Raw genomic sequence first — 27,135 nt, forward strand, 5'->3', positions numbered from 1 at the left:
GTCGCGCGTTACGAGAATTTTGCAGTTAACCGAAAAGCAAGCATTTTTGTCAGCTATGTTATAAAAGAATTTGCTCATGCTTTTAGCTAGCTGTGCGTATATCGAGTCATGGATGCACTTGGGAAGTTTGGAGAGCACTCAAGAAGCTACAGTTGCTCTCGACTGCGCCTCGAGCTACTCTTACGCTTTCGTGCTCTCCAAACTGCCCCCGTGCATCCATAACTCGATATACACACGCTGAGCATGAGCAAATTCTTAAATAATGGCGAGAAAGTTTAATAGAACGTGAAATCAGGGCCTGTTTACATGGAGTGGGGGACCCCGGTCTAGTGGGGTAAGTTTCTTTTGTTTTCACGCTCTGGGGGACACAAAACAAACGAAACTTACCCCACTAGACCGGGGTCCCCCACTCCATGTAAACAGGGTCTCAGTTTCTTTTTAACGTTTTTGCCGCCGCCGCCACTCAGTCTGTACATCATCTTTTAGCCTGTTCCAGGGTCTCAACCTCGTGAACTACTAACAAAGTGTTACGGCGTTTTCAGTACCATTTAACACAGTAACAGTTACAGCCACCGCGCAAAGATTTGAATTGTTATTCGCTTGTTTTAACTCTCATGGCATACGGCTTCAGCCAGAAATGTGCTTGAGCAGGTTCATATTTCATTTAAATGATCATGCAGGCCTTTTGTCATAAAGTAATAGGGATGAAAAAATAAGCTTTGTAGTCAGTCAAGAGAGCGTTTAACTTTTCCCTTGACGCCTTTTTTCCCGCCACGTCCAAGGCGAGTCAACTGAATGCCAGAGTTATGCTAAGCCGAGACGAAGTCGAGGGTTTGCATAACTATCACGAATTCTCCCAACCCCTTGAGTGTATATATCAGGATATGCAAACACAGGAAAAAAGTTTTCTATTGCTTTTAAAAAATAACTTTCCCGAAAAAAAGGGCAAAACTCTCTTGTTCAGAGTACTGATTAAAAGAGAAATTCTTACCAGTCGCGAAGTATTGTACACGAAGCTTGTACGCATAATCAGTCCTTGTTTTGCAGAAAAGATGCTTTCCAAAACACGGGTTTTTCTCGCCTAAAAATGCCAGCTCAAGTGAAGAAAATTGACAGAGCATGTTTCTTAAGATTTTCCAAGCTTCAGCCGACGAGGAAATGGGTAAATGAAGTAAACTTGTCGAGGTTTTCAACTCAATATCATTTTCAAATTCGTGCTTGCGTGATTCGCGCGAAAAGCAAAACATCTTGACGTCAAAACTACGTTTACATATTCTCATGCAAACACGACTCTCGGCCAATCAGAGCGCGCGTACTTGTTAGTTGTTTTATAAAAATAACTATAAAGATTAAACTGAAAAAAAAAAAACAACCTGTTTTTGAATCTTACGAATATACACTCAAACTGTGAGGTTTCAGGCCTTTATAGCTTTCAAGGTCCCCAGGCCGGTTGTATAAATTCTGAGATTTGAAGGTAAGACTAATTTCCTTTTGGAACTTTTGCTTCTTTTAACCCACAATGCTTAGTGGCTACAACTGGATTTAAAATGAAAAGTGACAAGGATTCAAATAAAAATAATGCCTAATGAGCCGTCCGGCGTTTGCAACAATTTCAACAATCTTGTGATAAACGCAGTCTCTTTCTGTTTTGTATACTGAAGAAATAACCAGAAATTGATGGCGTACGTTTCTCGAGCTCCTACTATCATTTGTATCAACAAAAACAATTCTAAAATGTACGATAATTCCCTTGATTGACGCAGTGGACAATAGGTCGCTGTAATCACGACGGCAAAGGCCGCAACCGACGGGAACGTCGAAAAAGCGACACGTGCAGCACACTTGCTTTAAAAATTCATTTGCTATCACGGCAAGACTACGACGAGAAACGTCCTAACCTTACGTAAGATACGGTAAAATGGGCAACCAAAACGTGTAATATTTGGCAATATGGCTGCAAAGTGAGTTGAAGAAAAGTGATATTGCACGTTTAATTTTCCACTCACGAATCATGCCTGTCTTGCAACAAATCGAGTTGTTACAGGTAGCGAACAGTTGTTAGTTCTACTTTCTGCGACAACTTTTCGTGCAAAACCTGAGTTCTTGCAAGCCAAGTTTGATTCGTGTATGGTAAAACGCGCAACGTCATGTTTCAAAACAAGTTGCGTACACATTTTTGTTGCCCAGGTAACCGTTGCATTATAGAGATCGAAGTCGTTTAAACAAAATTACGATTTCTGTTTCCTCAGTTCCGGATCTTGGAGATTCGGCTATATGTAACAAATATGAACGAGACGGAATTATAACGCTTATAGATTTTTAAACAACGCTTACACGCCAAAACATTGGCACGGCACCATAATATATTTTTGGTTCTTATATGAACTTTATGCATAAAAGTCAAAAAACGTTTTTTTTTTCAGAAAAGGACGATTTCATTTGGATTATTGCTCGGCAGATCAATAATTGATAAATTCTTTTCGAACTTCGCAAAATACTATTCAGCCAAATTGCTAACAGATAACGGCAACACCCTGCTGTAACTAGATTTAATTAGCATAGAGTGACAAAGATTCAGATAAGAATTATGCAAATAAACCAGCCAGCATCTGCCTCGACTTTCAGCAGTCGTGTGATGAATACAGTCAAATTAAAACCGTTTGAAGAATTTTTTTTTTCCAAAATTGATGTTGTAAATTTCTCCTAAGTGAACCTATCAGTTTTTGAAGCTAATTCTAAAAATAACTGATAATCACCTAACTTGAACGAGGTGGGTTGACATTGACCTTCTACCCTGAAATATAAAACAAGAGTCTTTCTTCGCCGCCTTGGTAGCCGTACTTTCAGTTTTATGCTGCCGTCTTCACTTATGTGAAAATGAAAATGAAAAATATGAAAATGGTTAGTTTTGTTCTTTCTAGGCGAACGTTGAAGGTCTGAGTGTTTTCAAATATTCATTAAATAGAGTGATTTTACTTAATCCATGAAACAGGTAGTTAAGAATGCTACGCACTAATTCCATTGTCCTCCTTTGTTTACCTCTTGCTATTTTGCATTATTTGTCAGTATCTGTTTCAGGGTTCAAGTAAAATCACTCTATTCTCTGCTCAATTGAGAGTGACTAACTTACATAAAAGCCAAACTGAGTGTGAGAAGAAACTTGGTCGCTTGCCCCGGATGATGCCCAGGTAAATTTGATAATAGGATGATAGTATTTTCATCTAAAAATTGAGCACATCGAGACTTGCGAAAAATGTTCACGCCAAAATAGAGCTTCAGTTTTATTTTCTTGAACTTTAATAGGGCAATACTAATAACGACCTGTGCAGTGAACTGTTAACACCGGAAAGGTCTAATCGACATAAAAATAAACATTAATAGTATTTTGTTTAATAAAGCCCCGATGAATTGCCGCAAGAAAAGAAGACTAAAAAGGCAAGTTTGTTGTGATCCATTGACTAGGGGAGTTGTATAGATTAAAACATAAGTTCTAATTTTTGCTTTAGTCAAACACAAGTCACTCTTTACTGGATTGCTTTGCTATGTGCCTTTGTAACTGGTTGATCAGGTTTGCGAATGTGCAGTCGAAGGACGGTTACCTGGCCATCTACAAAAACTCGATCGATATTAAGATATTTTTCTGGCCTCCTGTCGAACGCACTTTCTTTCTAAAGATCAAGACAAAGTAGCATACTATAAAAAATACTCAAATACTTTGAATAAGCTGAAATGGACTTGCCAGTCAGCCTACTATAAGCGGCAATTTGAACTAAATAAGAACAAAACCTAAAAAACACATTCGGAAGTTACACTTTTTGGCACCATTAATCAGGAAACCCAAAGGGCACACTGTACCTGATAAGTTACACTACAATGAAAAAACTTGCACTGAAAAACATAATATTGTCAATCAGTTTAATGAACACCTAATATAAATGTTGGTCCAAATCTGTCATCTACAATTCACTCAAGCGTTATAAGACCTGAGGCCTTCCTCCCAGCACATCATAGCTGTAGTTACACAGCACAAGTTGAGTTGGTACTATCTGTCCTTGATAGGCACAAAGCCACCAAAGATATCCCTACCTTTCCATTCCCCTCACATACTTGTTTAAATTATAATTCAATTGAATCAGGCGTTGTCCCTGATGTTTTCAAGATCTCCAAGGTTACCCCAGCTGTCTTCAAGGCGGGCCGTGGTAATTATCGTCCCATTGCTGTTCTTTCTCCATTTGCCAAAATCCTTGAAAGATTTGTTTACAATCAGCTAAATCATTTCCTGGAAAAGGAAAGTATTCTATTTAAGCACCAGTTTGGCTTCAGAGTGTAAATCATTTCCTAAGTGATGATAGTTAATTGTTGAATGTTGTGACACGCCGCATTTAATCGAGTCATCACCAGGCTTATATTTCAGTCGTAATCTCTAGTCGATCTGTTCGAACCGCTTTGGTTCACCCTAATTCCCTCCCACCCTTAAGGTGTCGGAGTTTTATTGTCTACGTATGTAACACGTCTCGGTTTCGTTTCTCGACCAGTGTAGCAATAAAGCTCCAATTTTATTCCCAAACTCTCGTGGTCTGTGTTTGTATGTAAACAATTAAGAATTATTCCACCGAGCAACTAATTCTTGAACTCACAAACGATCTTAAAATGAGAATTGACAGTAGTGAAACTACTACAGAAATTATACAGATATGGAATCCGTGGTGTTCCTCTCTTATGGTTTAAAACCTCTCTTGAGAACAGAACATGGTATGTTGAAGCTGAAAATGTTAAATCAAACCCACTTACTATCCAATGCGCTGTATCTCAGGGTTCTACTCTCGGTCAACTTTATTTTTGGTATGTGTAAAAGACATGCCCAATTGCTTAGAAGAGGAAAACATTAGAACATTTGCTGATGACACCACTCTATTCTACTCTTCCAATTCTCTACAGAACCTTGAAAAAACTATAATTGAGGAATTCAAACATCTTCTTAGCTACTGCTCAGCTAATAAACTTTTTGTAAACTTTAAGGAAACCCACTATATGACAATCTCCTCCCCCAAAAAAGCAAATACGCTTAAGCTTAATATACACAGTATTGAAGAGACGAATTCAAATACCTAGGCATCTACATTGACGAGAATCTAAATTGAGCTACCCACATTTAACACATAAACAGCAAAATATCTAAATGTGGAATCCTTTTAAAATTACACCATTTCCTACCTCTAAACACCCCTAAAACAAATATATTGCTCAATTATCTACCCCCACCTCCATTATGGAATTATGAGTTGGGTAACACATACTCAAGCAGATTAACAAAAACAAGACAAAATAAATGCATTCGTTGCATATTTTTTCGCCATAGCAGAGAAAGTAGTGCACCTTACTTCAAACTTCCAGACATTCTGATCAATATAAAATAATTTTTAAACTTAAAATTTCCTTACTAGCACACAAAATTTCACAAAATGTATCCAACATCCCTGAAGCGTTTCAAGGGTACCTCATTAAGGTGTCTGATATTCACTCACTCAATACCAGATAGTCCCTCAAATCTCGATTTTCATGTGCCACGTATAAGGTCAAATTATGGCAAACACACATTTAAGTTTGCCATAACCAAAATCTGGGAAGAGATTCCTACTAACATAAAAACATTCAGGTACTACCAGTTCAAAAACCAATACAAACGAATTCTGCTAAACTCTCAAAGTTAACTACATATAAATGACTGTTTCACATCATCGTCCATATTTGCTATGGCACCTAGCGCACATATTGAGTGTTTCTACTCATAATACAGCTGTGGTTAGCTCGGAAGCTAAGCAGCTCCTCTGACCACCGTACACTTCTATCAAATCCATTTATTTATTTCTTCTCCTTTTTTCTCTTATTTGTTGTTTTATTTCTACGTTACTGTATACAGTGCAAGTGTGAATAAACTGAACTGAACTGATGAGTTAATTTGTCAGAAAATTCATTAATTATTCGTTAAATTTAACTTGTCTGAGATAAAGGAGGCCAGAAACATCCACAATTGTATTGATTTCAGCTGCCCAGTATCCGGCCAGTTTTATCTTAACTGTGCAAAATCGTTAAATTAGCAGTGTTCGTTGTCCGGACAACATTTATCTCTTATCTATAACTATAATTATAGCTAAGGAGAGACATATAATGCATATAATGTAATTCTACTCAACTTTTTATGGAAATTTTATGCACTTCTTTGTCGAGGCGAAATATTTCGTGCGTTTGATTACCGAAAGCGTCAATGTTGAACCATGGTGAACCATGATGACATGACGAATCTCTCCGTGGTGACTTTAGAGCAGCGAAAACAATCAGAAGTTTACGTTTTTCTTGTTGTATATTCTCCCTTATAGAACGCATATTATTGCCATCGAAAACGCTTTCAGTAAAGGATATCACGAATTGCAGATAAGATCGCCCCCCTGCCGCGTTACTACTTCCGGTCACGAAAGAGTACAGAAACAGGCGTGAGCCTCATGCATGTTTTGGTATGGATACCAGAAATCGAGTAAATCCCTACTCTTTATGGAACCATGCATGTTACAGATGAGAAAAGTGGAGAAAGATTTTTAACAGTTACTGGCCTCCACGTGAATAGGAAGAGTACCAATTGGACTGTCTTGTAGAATGTGTTGAGATGTCGTTAGGGTTTTATTCCTCAGTTTCCCTTTTGAACAAACCGGCATTCCCAGTTAGAGTTTTCCTCCATGGCCACACCATCAATCGCCTGGAGACGGTGCGGTTATTGATACCATATTCTCATCAGTACCGAATGCAGATCAAAAGTGACCATCAACGTCATCAACGCGTCCCATAACAAGCCTGTGCCTCAGTTGAAGCCGGCGGAGAAATGTGGTATTGAAAAAACTGCCCATGATTAAAAATCAACATTTCAAACCATTGTATAGGAAAAAGACCAAACAAATTGGTTTTTGATAGTTTCTTTTTTCATCATTTCTCTCCACAGCCCCATACCAACCTTGATCAGACGCTCGCGCAGATCTCCCCATTATTACCCTGAGTCATTTTATACCAGTTTGTTTTCACGATGCTAGGTTCCTTATTAAAGTCGATTCATATTTTCGGAATGAAATGCCAGACTAGATTGCTAGAGCAAGAGGAGCCTATAAGTCGCTTGCCTGTCGAAAATTACGTTATTTTTGTCGTGGTTGGATACTGGGCCCGCTGGCCGGATACTGGGCAACATAGGAACTCTGCAAAAATATTGATTTCACGATGGATATGAACGTAAAAAAACAAGCTTTTTATCGCCATATTATAGACTACAAAGATTTTCTACTGGCCCAATTTCAGAACTCTTGTGACTAAGGAAGGAAAGTGATAGCAGTTTTAATCAGAAGTGGCCGGATACTGGGAAACATACTGTACTGGGTACTTTTAATAGAGGGGTATTTATTATATTATTTCTCTTAGATAGGGGCAGGATTTGAGAACCTTCTCGGCACATCCTTAATTGAGGGTCTGAATAAGGGGGGGGGGGGGGTCCACTTGTCGGTAGTCGGTTAAAATTTTTGATTTTTGTCGGTTGTCGGCAAATCTCAGTTAATAAGAAAAAACGCTTGTTAATTATTAATATTTTTTATGTATTTTACCCAGTTTCAAGACTTTGATCCCTAAGGAAAGAGTAAACCTTGTAAGAATGCATCATTTGATTGTACTTAAACTTTATTAACTCTTGTTTGTTTATGCAACATGATCGTTTATTTCACCATTGTTTGCTAAATGAATATCATGAGTACTGATAAAATCATCAAACCTTTTATTGTAAATGCGAACTTGGTTTTCCTGTCGACTACAGGGAACGGTAAAAAGTAATTAATTAATTAATGGACTCCAGCCTTTTGGATACCTAAGTTATTGTTAGTGAAAAACTGCAAGGGGTGACAGGTTACAAATCTATACCTTAAATGTTTTGGCTCTAACAAGCATGTCCTTTGCCATAATTTCGTTTCTGAAAGAAATAACACTTTAACCCTTGGACGTACAAGGGGTGGGGGGGGCGGGGTGGATGCCACCCCCCTTAGGTTTTTCTGGGATATTTCAAAGAGGATAAAACACCAGCAACTGACGTTTTCAGTAGACGTTCGTTTATCCCTCGCACGCATTTTGCGACAAGTTCAGTGATGACCAGTTTCTATGGTTACGAGGTATGACGTAATAAGTAGCAAGTGGTCAAGCGATTTTGAGTGAAAATGTATGTTTTTTTTTCACCTTTTTCAACAATAAAAGTAAATCTTGTGGCTAAAATCCTGCAAAGTGCTTATTTATGTGTTATTATTCACGTCAAGCAATTACCATTTCTCGCTGCTTTAACCTGATTTCTAATTCTTGGTAAAATCCAAGATGGCGGCCAAAATGGCGATCATTGTTGGTGACGTCACAGACCTCTAGCAGCGCCGCCATTCATAAAATATACCTCATCTTGTTAAGAAGATCAAAGGCTTTCTAGTGAAGGCAAATCTCTTCGAAATACTGCAACACATCAAAACTCTAGGGAGGGGTTCCATCTACCCTCCTCTTGTTCCAGGGTGGGGGGTATGATTTTGAGTGTACGTCCGAGGGTAAGTGGTTCTTTAAAATTTTGCAAGGTGGTGGTTGGTTTTGTATGAGATTACAATTTTTCATTAAAGCTTCTTTTATAATAGACACTAAGGGTTTGTATTGTGTCACAAAAGGCAATATTTCTTTTTCTTCCTTGTTGTTTTGTTTTAGGAGCGCTGCTTTCCCTCTGTAAGTTTTACTTCTAATGGCGATTTTTCTTTCAAAATTGTGTGGCCAGCCTCTGTCCATCAACCTCTTTTTGAAATCTGAAATACTTCCTCAGAGGAGTTTGTTCGTAGGATTCTCAAGGCTTAATTCTTGTTTGTCAAATCCCTTTTAACAATTAGTGGGTGATAAGAGGTGAAAATGTATATATTGTAAGGTTTCCGTTTAAAATGCGTCTTTATGTCAATGATAGCTTTTTCTCATTCTTTGTTGAATGCTGTGCCTCGGTATTCAACAGGGTCTAAAAAGATTGTCTCATTGTCAGATATTTCGGCCGTAAATTTCATAGCCAGTAGAGCAGTAGGGTGAAGTAAGTATACTTGTTCCGTGAATTTGCAGAAATCTACCATGTCTGGTTTACTTATGTCCCATAGGGAAAAAATATCATCTGCGTAGCGTTTTCAAAAAGTTGATTTAAAGACGGTTTCACTTTACGTTTGTGTTGCAATATATGCGGCAATGAAAATGTTGGAAACCAAACTACTGCTATGTGCTCATCGCGGTACCGTGGTATTTTACTGACAGTGCTTTCCAGTAAACTGGAAAGAATTTTCTTTGAGGATTAATCTAAGCATTTCTGGGACCGAAACATGAAACGTTCAGTTTTTTCACCTTTGTCTTTTCAATAAAATTTATAAAGTCGGTAGCATCTTTAACGTGTGGCTTCTGTGATTATGATATTTGTTGTAGTCATAATGTACCTGTATCAACAAAAGAAGAAGTTCTTTCTGTTAGACCATCTGATGAGTCATAAATTTAAAAAGGTTACTTCCTAATGGCTAGAAAAAAATGCAAAATGCTCTTTTTTCTGAAAACAAATATTGATAATGTCAGCCCATGTCGGTAGTCGGTTAATATTTTTCCTGTCGGTAGTCGGTAATTTTTACTCGTTTTGTCGGTTAGTCAGTAATATTTTTCGCCCTTTGTCGCTAGTCGGTTAACCCCATTCACACCCACTTAATTGCTTAGAGTGACCCCCCGACATCCAAACCCGTCTTACGTAACCAAAACAGGTTTTCCTTGCATATTGCTTAAAAGTCGTAAACACGTATTTGCGCAGTTTTGCATTTTGATTGCTGGCTGATAAGAATCCAAGTCATAGTTTTAGCTTATTCTGGCCGCAGCGTGGATGCCGTTTGCGCTAAGGTACGTCTTGCTAACAGCAAAACTGTTCATTAACTCTAAACCTACTTTTTAAAATCGCCGGTGGTACTTACAGTAGAACCTCGCTAACTCGAACTCGGATAACTCGAATTCCCCGCTAACTCGAACTAAATTTCCTTTCCCTTGATCACAATTCGCTTAAATTTACCTCGATAACTCGAATTCCTCGCTAACTCGAACTGTTTTCCGTCTCCCTTTAGCGTGAGGTTCTCACTACTGTATTTCGATTATTTCCTTTTAGTAATTATGGATACGCGCGATAGCAGCAGCCAAGACGATCCAGATTGCAGACACTGACTGATTGGGACACTAGAACTGTAGGATCACCGTTCAGTGATCTTCAATGTTGTTCTACAAACACTTTGTTTCGCCGAGCATAATTTTTCAGGTAGGCGATGAAGCTACATTAATTATTCTCAGTAAACATGATGATTTTTAAGCAGGTCGCAGTGCCGTAGTTTAAAGTTTAACGTCATACTCAAATTATGGCCGGGAAAGTTCCATTGCATATCTGCCAACTAAAGCGTGAAGGACGACACAGAGCTATAACATTTAATTGCGACAGAATTTTCACTTTTTGTACTGAGTTGCCGGTAAGGCAAGACTTAACGCCGATTTTATTATTATTGTTATTATTTTCTGAAAGCTCTGTTTCTGGTTGATGCTACCAGAATGACTTGAATCGTGAATCCATAGCCGGAATGAAATCGATGACCTTGAGCACTGCAAATTCCAATAACTTTGCGAGAAATATATTCTTGAGATATGTAAATTCTTCTAAAATGGTCACGCTTGACTTTATACATCGCTGCAATTTTCGATGCGCAAAGGGATCAGTTTCTGACATTTTTTCCTATCTGAACTATCAAACACAAATATCAGTCAGGTGAGTTGTTCTCCATAGCAGTATTCCTTGTTTGTAAACATTGATTTTGTTATTCACATGTACCAGTGAACCACTAAAACAAAAGAACCGTTTGGTGTGTTAATATCAATAGGGATGTAACTCCTATATCGCCATTGGCTAGCTTATGGTTGCCCGGCAACCAGGCTTGAATACATTCATTACGAACAAGATATATAGGAACAATATTATCTATCATAACCGGAATGAGATCAAGTTAAACTTGCCCTCAACCACATTCACACATACATATATTTACAACTCAAAATTATTCGGCCATCTTGCAACGACATTACGAAATACTGGCCATAGAAGCTGTCTCGAATTCTAGGTAGACTAAAGAAAATCAGTGTAAGGGCTACTTTATGCATCAAAGATTGCAACGGAATAAAAAAACTCCTGCGTTTCATGCTACAATTTTAGCTCATTACCTTATTGGTACTTAATTTCGCGGGTCTATGTTATCGCGTTTTTCGCGACTGTGAAAAATTCGCGAAATTAAAGACCCGCGGATAACAATCCTCGCGAAATCAAAAACACACATAAAAATATTAAGACGGAATTCACCAGGACATTGAGTAATTTTGATTTTCAGTGGACAAAAATCTTGTACCAGAATAATTTAAAGCATTTTGCATTCTTTCTTACATTTTTCAAGGGCTAAAGATGTAATAAATCATCTAAAGTGCCACCAAAAAAATTTCTTATAAAAGCCCGAGAAAGTGAATTTCAAATTTCACAAAATTACATCTTACACATGAAATTTTTAGAATTTTACCTGTATTTTGACAATTCTTGTGAAATTTGACATTTATTTTCTCGGACTTCCATGAGAAATTTTCTTTGGTGTTACTACAGATGATTTATTACATCTTTAGCCCTTGAAAAATGTAAAAAATAATGCAATATTCTTTAAATTATTCTGATACCAGATTTTTGTACACTGACAAATTAAAATTACTCAATCTCCTGAAGTATTAAGTCTTGACATGTAATAACAACAAACATATACATGATATGTTCGACAAATACAAAAATTGTTAACTGGCTTTATTGGTAGGTTCAATTTTGTATCTTCAATTGCAAAGATTTCACACATTATGAGTTACAAGTTGAGAACGCTTGCATCGCGAAATTTTATGTCCGTTTTCATATTTGCCTTTTGAAATAGGGCTTCAGTGTTATTTTCCCGAAAATTTAAGATACAATTTCACGTATTTCAAATTGAGAATTTTTCTGATTCCTCTTTCCATCACATTTTTGAATACGAAAATTTTAGGTTTCCTTTTGCACAATAGCCAAACCTGGGGAGTACAAAGTGAAAAATTAAACTCCAGAAAATCGTAGGGGATTCTTTAGATAACCCTGCAAAATTGTACATGAAAGGAATGGTCATCTAGAAATTTTTAGCTTTCTTCAAGTAATAGAAAATTTTAGGCAGTATTCGCTTATTCGAACAGATATTTTACAGAAAAGAGTCGTTGTGTGCCCCTGAACAAATCTCGAAACTCAGCGTATTCAAAACAAAGCCGCTCAAACAAAACCTTGGTGAGTGGAACACCTCTTGCCAACTATACCTAAATTTTATCGCCTTCACGTGCTTCGTATAATTCAGTTCAGTTCAATATTCTACCCTCACGTATAACATTTTGACGGTTTAGCGCCCAGGTACTTGAATGATCTACGTGATCTCCTTTGGACTTGCCTACAAGTCCAGCCTCTACCTTTTTCACGAGCGCGAAGCGCAAGTATATTTTTTATGTTTTGTGCGGCAAAAAGCGAGCGAGAGACTACAGGAACCGGAAATGAGAAGCGAAGGACTTTGAGAAAGTCTAGATCTTCTTCTGCCCTGCTCCATACACGCCCATCTCAGCGCTGGATAGTACACAGCTATCTAGCCTGTTCGAGGCTCCGTGATGGAGGTGGAAAGTCGTTCAGTAATAAGGAATGCGAAAAACGCGCGGGAGCTGGGGACAGACAAGTCGTGCGCTTCTTATTTTCGCTTTGCTCGTTTTAATACGTTCCCACTATACTATCTGAGAGCCTGGCGCAGGCTAACAGCTATCCCACGTAGTAGAGATGAATAGTAGTGGGTATATACCGAGAACAAGGTATATACCTAGCGCAATGCATCTACCTGGAGGGGTATAGTCGTTATAGAGAGCCAGTCAAAGGGCGCGAAAATTGCTATCCACTGATTGGCTAAATACTATTAATATTTCAAATATCTATCAACGAGCAAACCCTCTCAGGCCTCTTTCTGATGAGCGTTATTTCTGGCACTCATAATTTTGTCTTTAATAATAATAATAATAATAATAATAATAATAATAATAATAATAATAACAATTTTATTCAACTTTAAAAGTACATGACATAATTTACAGAAATATTTGAAGTAAGAATTGAGCACCGTACAACATTAAGAATTATATAAATCATAAAAATACAATCACTGTGTCAATAACGATTTCCCAAAAACATCCTTGTGGCTCAGGTGTAATTAATAACTCTTGCAGGCAGTCTAGTGTTTTAAATAAAGTCATGACAAAAGAAACTTATCCTTCTCTGATATTAAAAAGAAACAAGTCAAAAAGAATAAAATCTCGTATTCCTAAATTCTTAATTCTTTAAAATCATAATCATAATAATAGACTATTGTTATTATTATTTCAGAGGCAGTTCATTAATACTTGAAGAATGAGATGTTTTTATGCTTTCAAACAGAATTTGGCATCTCTCTCACCTAAGCGAAAAAATCAAGTTATCGTTTTGCCAAAACAGGTCCTTGGTTTAATGCCAGTGTTTAAAACTAACAATAACAACAAACAATTCTGTCACCTTTTCAAGTTCCTCTTATATTAATGTTTTGTATTCATTTATAAATTTAACTATTTTAGACTTCCTTCATAGCGTAGAAATAGCTTTTTTCCTCTTCTTTTTTTTCTTCTTTTTATGTATGCATTTGTGCTTCTGTTTTCTTGCTGACCTGTAATTTAATTTTATCTAAAACTGATGTCAACTGGCTGCCTGTCTCCACTAGCCCCCATGGTTATTCCAGGCAGCCAGTACTCTAATTTTTACTTTTAATATTTTCATGGTTGTAATTTATTTTTGAGCAAGGGTGAGTACAAATAAAGATTGCTGTTGTTGTTGAGGATTGTGATTAAGTAAAACCGAGTAGTTCCACTCTGGTACAAAAAAGTGGCTCTGGTTAATTGTAGTAGAGAATTGTTTCATATTTCAAATACATACAACAGTGTTTTCCAATGTTTCAATTGTCAAGTTTTTAACAGTTCTAACTGACTTCTAAGGTGCGTCAAATGTTGCTCCACTTTTAAACCAGATCCATCTTGAATGTAGCTGCCACTTCATTGAGTGTAACAATGGTTCTTATAATTTCTTTAGATTTACTTTGTTGAATCCTTTAAGTTCAACTTCTCTCATTTTTATTTGAGTTTGTCCCTTGTTCTGAAGAAGTTTTGAACCGGGCGTGAAATGGATGAAAAAAAATTCAGTAAACGTTGCCAGGGTCGGATTACAAAAAAACATCTAAAGATTAAGGGAACTAGTTACTATTATTTAAAAACAACACATTGCTGTTCCAGAACAAAAGTTAAGATCCCTCTTATCTTAAGAAGGTTTTATGCTTATGAAGGTTTTATGGTTTGATGTGACTAGAGGATTTAATTTAGTTCCATTTTTTTTTTGCTAATGAATATATAAGAAGCCAGTGTATAAATATCAAGTTTCTTAACTTAACATTTAAGTCAGTAAAGCACAATCACAACCTGTTGGCATTTGTTAAGGCGTCAACCGTTCTGAAAGACCACTGATAACTGTAACAAGCGCGGAAGATGTATCTCAACCTGTAGGCCGGAAGCTGTTATCCACCTGTGCTCTTCTGGAAGCGATTAACGTTTCAGACTAAGATAACAGTTTATTCAATTACTGTTACGCTTTAACTCGTTAAGATTTGATAGAAACTGCATCGCGTCGCATCGCTAACTAAAGCGTAACTGAACTAACTAATAATGCCTGATAATGCTTCTGTAGTAAGATTTTCTTTGGCTACCTTGATGTCCTGGTGAAATCTGGTTTACGTTTGGGTTGTATTCATGACATAGTCTTGGTATTAAAACCATCTTTTGGAAGCCCGGATTCTATTGCGAGTTGCCGACAATCGGCAACTTCACTTCAATCTTCAACTTAAGTCTTGAAAACCAATTTGTCTAGATTAAACAGCTGATTAAATTGAATCACAGACTAGAGGCCGTCAGCAAGTCAATCAAGGTCCGCTAACTTTACCTGTTTTATGAACTTTTAGCTTTTTCAACGATATTTATGGTCAATCCTATGAATTCTAATTGACTTGGGAGGAAAACAGTGTCGTGTAAAATACTGTTAAGTAAATACGTGAAATAGCATGTCAATCAAGAATTGATACCGGTGGCGATATCAAAGTTACCAAACCTTGTTGGACTCTGTGTAAGAGGCTGGTATGAGGAAAGTTATTAACTTTAATTACCTTTTAAAAAGTTTCCTCTAGTTGAGTTTATTCCCTAGCCTTAAAAGGTAATAAACCCAACCATTTGTTACTCATAGCCATCTGATCTGTGATATGCAACCAGCGATGTTCATCGTTTTGTTCATTTGTTCATTGTTCATTTGCCGGGGGTATTTTGGAATTTATGATCATCATCATCCTCATTATTATCTTCATGTTTTTCTTTCATTTTTTAGAGGTAGTTTCCTCAAATATAGCTTATAAATGAGTATCCTTGAAGATGAACGGATAACTCTGAATTTCATCAGTACACAAGCCGGCTTTCACTGCTACACTAAGCTAATTACATATTTAACAGCAATCGTGCCTCTTAGCGCTCAGAAGCGAAGACAAACTAATTTCGGCTTTTCCCGCTTTTCCATTTGCTTGGATTCGATTGGTTCATTTGACTTTGGACCTTGTGATTGGCTCGACTTTTATGGTTGTATTGTAGGACGCTTAAAACCGCTCTAATAGAGTCTTTAAAACTATATTATTATTCATTCAAAATATTTGCCCGATTCTGATTGGCTAAAAGCACACGTTTAATTCACCATAACCAGTTACTGATAACCAAATTTGGAAGCATTTTGACTTTAACGAGGAAATGACGTCAAAAATGCAGCGTTTTCGCAGGTTAAGGCACCGTTAACCGAGAAGACCTGGGGACGAGGTTGAGTTGTTTTGGTTGTGAACTTGAAAAAATGGCGGACATTTCACTCGTTTCAAGAGTAAGAACTAGGCGAAAAAATAGCTAAAAACATGACAAGAACAGCAAGAAGACAATTCGAAGGGCGACATCTGCTATTTGGAGAATATTGGCGGAGCTGGACAAACCTAAACGTACACTATCGAAGATGAACTGAACATCGATGGATCGATGGAGGTAAGCATGTTTTAGCTATGTTTTTAAACTAGGAATTATTTTGAATGAATAATAAAACAGTTATTGAATTCGGCTTTCGTATCATATGAAGAATTATGGAGATCTTGGAGGGTGTTATCCGCCTCGGCCTACAGCCTCGACGGATAACACCCTCCTTGATCTCCATAATTCTTCGTAAGATACTCAGCCTCATTCATTAACCGTTAAATAAAGCTCAAATCACTTTGATAAACCTACAAGCGTCCGCCATCATGTTACCCGGACACTTTTTTTGCTCTTAATCATCGAATTGAAAGCCAACTGCTCTTGGGACGACTTGGTTAACATCATTTCAAAATTCGCTGTCCACTCTATTTATTGTTGGATGGAAATCTATGGCGGCCTTAATATAGCGTTATTTTTTTTTACATTTGCAGTTTGTTTCCAGGAAGAAGGCCTGAGAACTAGGCGTGAGTTGGAAACCACCACCTGATTGCTTACAAAAGCGGAACTTGGTAACTTGTAGATTATTATTACAACTTTATTAAAATAATATGCAAACAGTACAAAAAAGCATACTAGGCAAGACGCAATTTATGATAAACTTGTATTTTTGTGTGCTTCTTAACATACATTTCCAGAAGTAATTCAACACGGGACTCAAACTGATATCGACTTGTGACTAGCTAATTCATAATTTAACTATTCTTATGTTAGCTAGTAGAGCAGGTGTTTTTCCATTTATGTTATTATTGTTTTTGCCGTTATGGTAAACGTTGCTTTCGAAAGTTTGTTTCGAGTAGCATACGAAAACTGACCACATTTCAGTGTCTTTGTCATCGAAGTATCTACAGTATTTGAATATCCTGTATAACTGTTCATATTATGCGCCTTGGCGACTTTATTTTAAACACACCCAGGACAGTTTAATGATATTTCGACTTCATCTGACTTATTTCACCGTCCATCTCAGACTGTAGAGCCACATTACTTTACTCAATTGCAAGTCTTTAACTAATTATAATTTTTATTTATCATTCATTTATTCATCCACTTTTCCTGCATTAAGTAGGAAGACGACTTTATGTAGTATAAAAACGGTAAATAAGACAGACGCACGTAACGTCTGGCGGCATAAACGTCCTCTGTTATTAAGTGAGTCGTTCACATGCACTAAACAGACGACTTTAACGTCTCAGACGTTAAATGCGTCTAGTCGACTTAAATGTCTCTAGTATAAAAATGGTCATGCTTTCTTTCGTTTTTCTTTGCTTCCGATCCTCACTGATGTCTCTTACATAAACAGGTAAAGAGACAGAGGGAAACATGGTGGCAAAGCGGAGATTTCGAATGCAAGGGACCCTCGACGGTGGTCTTAGTTGGTTGGTTGTTTTTGGATCATTCATGTCACAGTTTGTCGTTATGGGAATACACTTCGTTTTTGGCCTTTTGTACATTGATCTGTTAAACGAGTTTGGACAAAGCAAGGCCACCACAGGTGAGAATGAGTTGCAGCGTAGTGGGGCCTCCTAGGTCACTGCCCGCCATAGCCGCTGGCTGGATTTTTTCTCGGTTTTCTCGAGTGAAACTCCTCGGCCACGCTTGAAAATAGCCAACTGGTTTGCTTCTGGCTTGTTGGGATTTAAAACTATTCCTGGATGAAGTAAAAGATACAATTTTAGTGATAAATTGAGGTATTATCAACGAAAGAGGTCATGTAACAGTGTAAAAAGAGCGACCGTGACACTTTCAAAATAATTTTTTTTAGCTTATCTGACAGCTGAATTTTTTGCCGTCAGGTTTACGGTTATGGTTTACCCAAGGTCCCGTTTATATGGAGAAAAATTATCCCGGGAAACAGGGTCACTCTCCCAGCCGAGCGGTTTATAATTTATGACAAAAAGGGTTGACCCCTTTACCCGATCGAGCCAACAGCGCTTTGGCATGCTCTGGTTGCCTTGTCTTGACCGAGTTGACCCGACCGGGTGGGCCAAAGTTAGGAGGATGATCCCACTATCGTACTAAAAAGAGTGAAATTCTAGCGTAGCCAACCTTTTGTATCTCATGTAAACGGCTCGCCAACTTTTGTAAGGAAATGAAGGACAAGTTGTATCCAGGGTAGCTTGGAAACCAGAGTGACCATTTTACCCGGGACAAGTTTTCTCCATTTAACCGGGTCTTGAGACTCCCTTAGCTTAGTGTCCTCATTATTATCCCTTGACATTTTCGGCTTCGCCTTTTCTCAACAGCATGGGTTGCTTCGATTGCATTCGGCTTCACTTTTTGCCTGGCACCTCTGGGTAGTTTGCTGTGCAAAAAACTTGGGTGCAAAGTAGTCATGGCAGTCGGTGGAATAATGATCGGAATTGGTATTTTCCTTTCCTCTTTCGTCGATACGATTTTCCTCATGTATGTCACATATTCGTTGATATTCGGCCTGGGATCTAGCATGTGCTACATGGCTTCAGTTTTGGTGCTCAGCGAATACTTTAACAAACATTTAGTTGTTGCCAATGGAATCGCTCTGGCTGGAGCGGGCGTGGGAGCCATATCACTTGCGCCCGCGCTCAGCTTTCTACTGGACAATTATAACTGGCGTAATGCAATTCGTATTCTCAGTGGAGCGTCACTTGTGCTACTGTGCTGTGCATTTATTTATTATTTGGTGCCGTCGCCGCTGCAATTTGTCGATGCTGAGGATTGCCAAAAAGAAAAGAAATGTTTTGACTTCTCGTTATTTAAGAACAAGGCTTATGTTCTGTTGATTGCTGCTAATGGATTGGTGTTATTTGGATTTTATATGCCATACGTTCATTTGGTAAGTTTATTCTCTAGTCAGTGGGTTTTAGTAGCTGTTAGTTAGCCCCTAAAAGAAACGTTTTTAGGGCATTACGCACGGTAGGAAATCATGACGAAGCCCTTAATTAGAACGTCTGCGTGGAAGGCTAGTGGTTAGTATGCTGCGGATTGATTCAGGAAGTATTCCGTCAGAGAAATACTGAAGCTCAGCGGTTGGCTGCTCTAAGGTGACCAAAGGGGGCCAAAGGTAGCCTGTTCCAGGCTCTCAGATAGTAGGGATGACGCGTAAGTGAAAGGCACGCGAAAATGTGAGCGCGTGATTTTGGAAAAGGGCGCGGTGGCGCTTTCTCAATTCCGCGAACCCAACTATCTCGGAGCCTGGACAGTCCATGACATAGGTAGCAGATAAATTTTATAGAACTTAACTGGTATCGGAGAAAATGCCAGCGCGAGTGTAGCAAATTGGACTTTCTGCCCACAACTCGCGCTATACTTTCTCTCCAATTTTATTGCGTGTCATGTTTGGAGAAATCCTTTCTACTCACTGCCACCGGTAGGCTGCGAGATTTTATAGAAACAGACATTTCCAAGCAATCGATTGCATGCATAACATTTTCTCTAAAACGGGAAACGTCTACTGATTTTATCACTATTGCTGTTATTTTATTAAACGCATAGCCTTAGTTTTTGAAAGTTTGATCAGCTGTATATTTTTTCTGCATAATTCCTTTTTTGTAGCAGGGAGCAAAGTAGCGTTTATTGCCGTTTATAGCCCCCCCCCCCCCCTCCCAGTTATGAGCCCATCAACCTTTAAACAATGAAACATATTCGGTTATAAGCTCCCCGCGGTTGTTACCCCCTCTCTAGCTTGAGGACCTTGTATTGACCTTGACGTCGATTCATTATGAAGTTTTGAATCTTAATTGTGATCATCATTGCTAGAGCATGTTTGAAAGCGCTTTTTCTATTCGGTTATCAGCCCCCAAGGATATAAGCCCCTCTATTTAGAAGCCCTCTTAAAACTCCCTGCGAAGCTGTATAAGCCCAGGGCTTATAAGGCGCAGTTTACGATAGTTCAAAAGAACAAGTGTTCTATTGGCTTTCACTTTGTTATTTAAAGGAGGTGGTTTCGCTAGAAGTCTCGCAAGGTTTTGAACAAGCTGCTCTAGAATTACTTGCTCATATTTTCCTCGTTCACCTCTTTTGTCTCATACAGGTACGACACGGACAAGACCTTGGCATCCACAAACAGAAAGGTGGTGTTTTAGTCGGCTTCATTGCAGTGTCAGAAACAATTGGAAAGATTATCGTTGGCCGAATTGCTGATCATCCGCGTGTGAACCGAGTTTACCTGTATCAGATGTGCATGTTGGTCTGTAGCGTTCTTACCACTCTTCTTCCTATTTTGACCTCCTATAAATCCCTGTTAGCCTATTGTATATTGTTTGGCATCCACGATGGCGGCTTTGTCGTCCTTATAGCCGTATTAGTCGGAGATGTCGTCGGAAAGAAAAAGATGGCATCAGCCTATGGGATCATGTATTGTATTGCTAGTATTCCAATGATACTAGGACCACCAATAGCTGGTGAGTGTTGCATTGTGGGTGCAGCTGACAACTAAACTTATTTCAGCCAGGGGTGATCCAATCACAGTCAGAGTGAGATTCTTCTCTCAAGAGGAGCCATGGGAAATGGCATGAGGCATTCTTTTACTTATTTGTTTTTATAAAGGGTTTGTTTTTTACCACAGCAGGATTAGCTCAGTCGCTAGAGCGCTTGACTGCAGAGCGGGACTGAGGTCTGGGGCCGGACCAATACTCAGGATCTTGAAATAACTAAGAAATAAAGGTACTCCCTTTGCACTGCAAGCGGATAGACCTGGGGTGGCTCGGATGACCACAAACTGAATGGTGGTCCCGTCTCTAGTTAGTAATTTCGTGCTAAAAACATTGACACTCAAATATAGTGCTTATAGTCACTTAGTTGTTGATCGCAACTTGCCTATCCCTGTAAAGCGTCTTTCCAGGCCTTCTGGATCGATGCATTTCGGTGACGTATTGGAGATGAACGGCTGGGACCACGTGATCCGGAAATCATCGGCCGCGCGCAATAATGAGGCCTAGGGACTAGGCAAGATCGCAACGTTTCGACTGCGTTCTGCAGGTCTTTATCAGGAGGTGACGTCGTCCTCTATAACGCCAACAATGCTTAGGATCGAAACCCACCAACCATGAGTGAGGTTCGTGATACACCAATCACTACCAACCACGATGGTACTAATAGTACCGCTCAGTAAATTGACACCAATGATGACCTGCATTCTGCGGTCGAAACGTCGCGATTAACAACCAAGTGACTATCGTGAAACAAACGATAGATATGAATCCTTTATACACATGCCACGATGACTGATATCTTTCATGATATTTATTTTTTGTTTCATTCTTCGGTTCCTTATAGGAAAATTAGTAAATATGATATATATTCTCTGGTATGTCTTCTGCTTTACTTTCGCATCTAGAAATGTTCTTTTTTCTTTAACGTCTTTTGTTTTATTACAATTTTACTAGTTTTTGTTGATGATGTGTAAAAAAGGGGTTTCACTCAGAGAAATTAAATATAGCCTTGGGGGAAGGGGCGAAAAGAGGCTCCTTGTGGTGAGAGTGAGTGTTAAATTTCCGAACATGTGCTCTGTGAGTAGGAAAAAAACTGGCGCGTCCAATCTTTTCCCTGTCTTTTTTTTAACTTTTTTTAATTTATTCATTACTTGTTTATTATACCTATTTTAGGATGGATGTATCCTATTCTCCAGTCGTACGTGCCTGCGTTTTACATGTCTGGCGCCTTCACTACACTTGGAGTATGTCTTTTATTTTTGATTCCTATTCTACTTCCTCCTGAAATTGCTCAAGAGTGGCGCATGCGTAGAAAAGGTTATCGGGTGCAAATCCCATCATCCACCTCAAGTCAAGCTACAAAATCATTGACTTTGGATTCCGAGTCATTCTCTTCTGAGTCGGAAGATCGTGACAGGAAAGTTTCGGAGTCTGGTAAAGGGGTGAAGTGTTATGAAAAGAAAGATATTAGCGTTTCGTTGGTAAAAGATTCTGTTGAATTGGAGATTGTCAAAGAAAAACCGGATTCATCAACTGTAGGATGTGTCCTAGAAAAATACTTTTCTATGCCTAAACTCGTAAACCAACAAGACTGCCTTTTGGGATATTTTAGTGACTACTCAAGGGATTCAGAAGACGTGTGGATTCACTCTTTGGACCCGAACAGAGAGACTATGGTTTAGTTTAATAACACTTAAGTTGAATATTTATTTCAATTAGATAATATATTCATAACGGTGAAAATATTTCAAAGAAGGGCAGAGCCCTTTGATGGTGACAAAAAGAAACAGATCGAGTCGGATCGAGTCCTATATAAACCATGAAAATGAGCTTTTCAGTAAACGCAAGACTATAACCTTTAATTGGAAGTCAACGTTAATTTAGACTATGTTCACAGTATACTGGACACCTCTTGCGCCGGCACGAAAACCATACCAGATAGGGCTTCTATTCACACATAAGAACGGTGATTTCAGCGGGATTTCTGCTACGGAGCGAATCTGCGCTGCGCTGATCTCGAAAGTGGAGCATCACATATCGGTTAGTTTCAGTGACACACTTTGGTGCAGTGTGAACAGGTATTTGGACCGTAGCCGCAGTAAATAAGAAGGCGCGAGGACTGAAATCCATTGAGACCGAAGTAAACATTCAAGGCCCAGTTTTTCGAAAACCAGTTAGCGGGTTATCTTAATCCAGCTTTGAACGACCCGGCCCAGGAGTGAGGACTGGGATTTGGTTCAGCAAACCCTCACGGTGAATCCCTCAGGCACGATGTTCGATGTGTGTTAAAGATTGCCTAGTCCCTGTATGGCGTTTTCCCAGGCCCGCTGAGTCAACAATCACATTGCTGAGCACCATTTAAAGACGACACATCAAATTGACTGGGACTCTGTGACATGTATAAGGTATTCTACAGATTACTTTCAACGACTTACTTTAGAAAGCTGGTTTACTAACTCAGAACAAACGCCACTGAATCGTAGCCAACAGTTACCAGCACCGTACAAACGACTTATTGACGAGATCAAGCAAAACTAACTACGAGCCTGGGGGAACGACTGGAGAACTGACAATTTGACTAACAATAGACTACTGTTTAACTGTGACAATAGACGGATCGAAACGCACCAATCACTGATTACGAGTCTCCACAGCCAATAACATCACGGCTTAACTGACAGACACACGACAAAACGCCAAAGTCACGTTTCACTAGCTTATGATTGTGTTTGGCCTGTCAACAACGAATTTCCTGCTGTTTGATGAAGTACAATAGCAGTGTGATTTCGTCGTTGTGATTGGCTCTTCCTACCGTCGGCGCGCGAAGTCTCCCCTGGGAACCGTTCTAATTATAAATCTACTCGGGAAAGGGTTGACTCCAAGGGCTTGTATGGGAGATGGAGGCTCCATTTGATGGGCTCCTGCTTGGAGGTGGTGCGGTCATTGATACCATATTCTCCTCAGTACCGAATTTAGATCAAGAGCCGGACCATCAACGTCATCAACGCGTCCTTTAACAAGAACGCTCTTAACATCGGCGTTAAGTCTCGCTTGCTTGGAGATTAGTATAGGTAATAGTATGATTTGTAGTCATTTTTGGCATAAATACCACAAATGATATTTCGAAATTGTTATACGTAATTTCACGAGCCATTAGGGGAGAAAAATTTGAGACAATTTTGAAATATCATAAGTGGTATTTATGCCAAATATCATGTACAAATATTTCAAATTTAGCTGAAATACCACTGCTCTAAGCCAATCAAATTGCAAAAATTTCTGATGTAGTAGTATAAGATGAGAAATGAGGAGGCGATCAATTCTACACGAAACAGGATTTATTCGCTAAAGGTTTTTCACTTCCCAGTTTATCGACGGTCGAGTATTCTTCAGGCCCCAGTTGTTCAAAAAGTGGATAACGCCATCTACTAAAAAAATCACTATCCACTGGATAGCCCAATTGGTTTCCCTAACGCTTATCCGTTGGATAGTGATTTATCCGGTGGATAGCGCGATCCAACTTTTGAACAACCGGGGCCAGGATATTTACTTTTTATATCGTATTTGACTATTTGCCTTCTGAATTGATTTAGTATTTTTAGCGACGGCCGGAAATACGTCTGCTGTCGTACGCGTGTGTAATTACACCAAATTCAAGTGCCTCGATTCCAGAGAGATTACATCATTGCCAGAGATCAAAAACGTGATGAGAACATGGCACGTCATTTCAATCATCGCCTAAAATGAACCGCATGCTCATTACAACACTCATTTGGTACAATGAAAGTTTTTAACAAGCGACCAGTTAGCCTTTCTTAATTAAGAGTTTTCTTTTCTTTCGACCACTGAAGTGTTCACTTGATCCAAATTTATCAAATCTCCCAAGCGATAGAATTCGTGGATCGACCCGTTTCGGAAAAACTCTAAATTGCATTAATTTTTCGTAAGCTTTCTTCGCAAAACATGCGTCGAGGCTTCGGTCACGTAACGATTCTTATTCCCAGTTTCCACGGTCTCCGCTAGGAACGCCAGGGACCATGGCTTCCTTTTTGTGTCCTAAATACGAAGAAAAACGGCTTTGCTGATTATGAGTCTCGCTGCTTACGCCAGCGAGACTACCAAGCCTCTGCCTCAGTTGAAGCCGGCGGAGAAAAGTGTTATTGAAATAAATGCCCATTTCAAACCATTTTATAGGAAAAAGACCGAAAAATCGTTTTTGTTAGTTTCCTTTTTCATCTTTTCTCTCCACAACCCCAGACCAACCTTTGATCAGCTGCTGGCGTAGTTCACCCCACCATAACCAGTTATTTTATATTGATGTTTTGTTTCACGATGCTAGGATCCTCATTAAAGTCGATTTACATTTTTGGAATGAAATGCCAGACTACTTTACTTTGCTAGAGCAAGAGGAGCCTATAAGTCGCTTGCCTGTCGAAAATTTGTCGTGGTCGGATACTGGGCCTTTTGGCCGGATGCTAGGCAACATAGGAACTCTGCAAAAATATTAATCTCAGGATGGATACGAACGTAAAAAAATTAAGCTTCTTTTCGCCATATCATAGACTACATAGATCTTCTACTGGCCAAATTTCAGAACTCTTGCGACTAAGTAAGGAACGTTATAGCAGTTTTAAACAGGATTGGCCGGATACTGGGAAACATACTGTACTGAGTACTTTTAATAGCGGGTATTTCATTTATTATTTCTCTTAGATAGGGGTAGGATTTAAGAGCCTTCTCGGCACATACCTACCCTAAATTGCCATAGTGACCCCCTGACATCCAAACCCGTCTTATGTAACCAAAACAGGTTTTCCTTGTATACTGCTTAAAAGCCGTATTAAAACATGTTTTTGCGTTTCGCATTTTGGTTGCCGGCTGATAAGAATCCAAGTCATAGTTTTAGCTAATTCTAGCTGCTGTCTGGATGCCGTTTGCGCTAAGGTACGTTCCAGCACCGGATCTCCGAAACTAACAGCAAAGCTGTTCATTAACTCTAAACCTACTTTTTAAAACCGCTGTTGGTACTTACAGTAGAACCTGGATAACTCGAACTCGGATAATTCGAATTCCCCCCGAATTCCCCGCTAACTCGAACTAAATTTCCTTTCCCTTGATCACAATTCACTGAAATTTACCGCGATAACTCGAATTCCTCGCTAACTCGAACTGTTTTTCGTTTCCCTTCAGCGTGAGGTTCTAGACTATCAGTACTGTATTTCGATTATTTTCTTTTAGTAATTATGGATACGCGCGATAGCAGCAGCCAAGACGATCCAGATTGCAGGCACTGACTAATTGGGACACTAGAATCTGTATGATCACCGTTCAATGTTAATTGTTCTACAAACACTTTGTTTCGCCGAGCATAATTTTTCAGGTAGGCAATGAAGCTGCATTAATTATAATAACAAAAATCTTTATTAACATATGACCAATTTAAATTCCACTCTCATAGGCTAAAATTTTAATGAAATAAAAATATTAAAAGATCGTAAAACACTGATTAGTGTTTTGCTATTTATTAGAAATGGAAAATGCCTTTCCCTCATTTTCATGAAAATAATAAAGGTGCATAGCTGACACGCAGAGCAATGAAAGCAACCCAAAGCAAGCACCTTAATCGCTTCAGTTGTCTCGCACGATCGACAGGGCGTTATGATATGGACAAACGGTTTTTAATGAGATGATAGCATATATGAACATGCCTCTCACGCTTTTTCTCTTTTTTTTTGTTGTTGAAATCAGCATGCCAGTGATGTTAAACTTTATATTTTTCTAACTTGCTGAATTGGCTAGACGTCCAATGATTCTACATTTAATGTACATCTTACGCTAATCTTTTCTTTCGACTCTTTGAAAGAAATCCACATTCTGGCTTTTTTCGAGCAAGCGTCATAGAGGGGTTAAACTAGGAACTTTTGACAATGACAGAAAACATATTTCCGAACAAAAGGGATTTCCACTAAATCGGAAAAGCCTAATTTACAAGCTCACGCCATAATCAAATTAGAGGACAATGCTTGGCTACCTTTTCAGCGGCAGTCATCATATGACCAATTTACATGCCATTAACATAGACTAAAATTTTGATGAAATAAAAACATATACCTCTTATTAGCCGAGTTTTCGGTCCGTACTGTAAATTACGGACCGAGTTTTTCCCCATCGTTCGCGCTTGGGCCATAAATCGATGGAAAAAAATGAGGATCCGTAATTTACAGTACGGACCGAAAAGACGAGGTTAATAAGATGTTTATTATATGGCTTCTTCCAGTTTGGGGGACCGAAAAGAAGTGCAGGACGCGCGATTTGACAATCATTTGACAGGCGTCAAGAAATAAAGTTTTTATTGGCTCACGAAAACAATAGCACACAACAAAGGGTTTCCGAGAAAGTGAAAACAAATTCGCCAAGTTGAAAAAGTTTA

The 27,135-nt window shown here is 38.8% G+C and overlaps 2 protein-coding genes across 4 annotated transcripts in view; both read left to right on the plus strand.

Moving 5' to 3' along the window:
- The first annotated feature begins 1,375 nt into the window (after positions 1 to 1,375).
- On the plus strand, positions 1,376 to 22,879 carry LOC140928642 (monocarboxylate transporter 12-like). 3 transcript variants are annotated; one of them, XM_073378421.1, is made up of 7 exons: positions 1,376 to 1,474; positions 10,217 to 10,363; positions 16,728 to 16,805; positions 17,597 to 17,788; positions 18,540 to 19,108; positions 20,306 to 20,675; positions 21,879 to 22,879. In XM_073378421.1, the coding sequence occupies exons 4-7, from the start codon at positions 17,617 to 17,619 to the stop codon at positions 22,385 to 22,387; spliced, it is 1,620 nt and encodes a 539-aa protein (XP_073234522.1). In that variant the 5' UTR covers positions 1,376 to 1,474; positions 10,217 to 10,363; positions 16,728 to 16,805; positions 17,597 to 17,616; the 3' UTR covers positions 22,388 to 22,879. The 3 variants fall into 3 exon arrangements, with proteins under 3 accessions (XP_073234522.1, XP_073234521.1, XP_073234523.1); XM_073378420.1 differs by lacking the exon at positions 1,376 to 1,474 and adding an exon at positions 9,838 to 9,957; XM_073378422.1 differs by lacking the exons at positions 1,376 to 1,474; positions 16,728 to 16,805 and adding an exon at positions 9,838 to 9,957.
- Positions 22,880 to 25,935: 3,056 nt separating this feature from the next.
- LOC140927027 (monocarboxylate transporter 12-like) overlaps positions 25,936 to 27,135 on the plus strand; it is a 13,125-nt gene continuing 11,925 nt past the window's right edge. Inside the window, exon 1 of the mRNA XM_073376689.1 lies at positions 25,936 to 26,085. Within this exon, the coding sequence (XP_073232790.1) occupies positions 26,037 to 26,085 (49 nt within the window). The 5' untranslated portion in view covers positions 25,936 to 26,036. The remainder of the gene's footprint in view (positions 26,086 to 27,135) is intronic.

This window comes from Porites lutea, chromosome 2 (assembly GCF_958299795.1).
Source record: "Porites lutea chromosome 2, jaPorLute2.1, whole genome shotgun sequence".
In the NCBI taxonomy this organism is placed as follows: Eukaryota; Metazoa; Cnidaria; class Anthozoa; order Scleractinia; family Poritidae; genus Porites; species Porites lutea.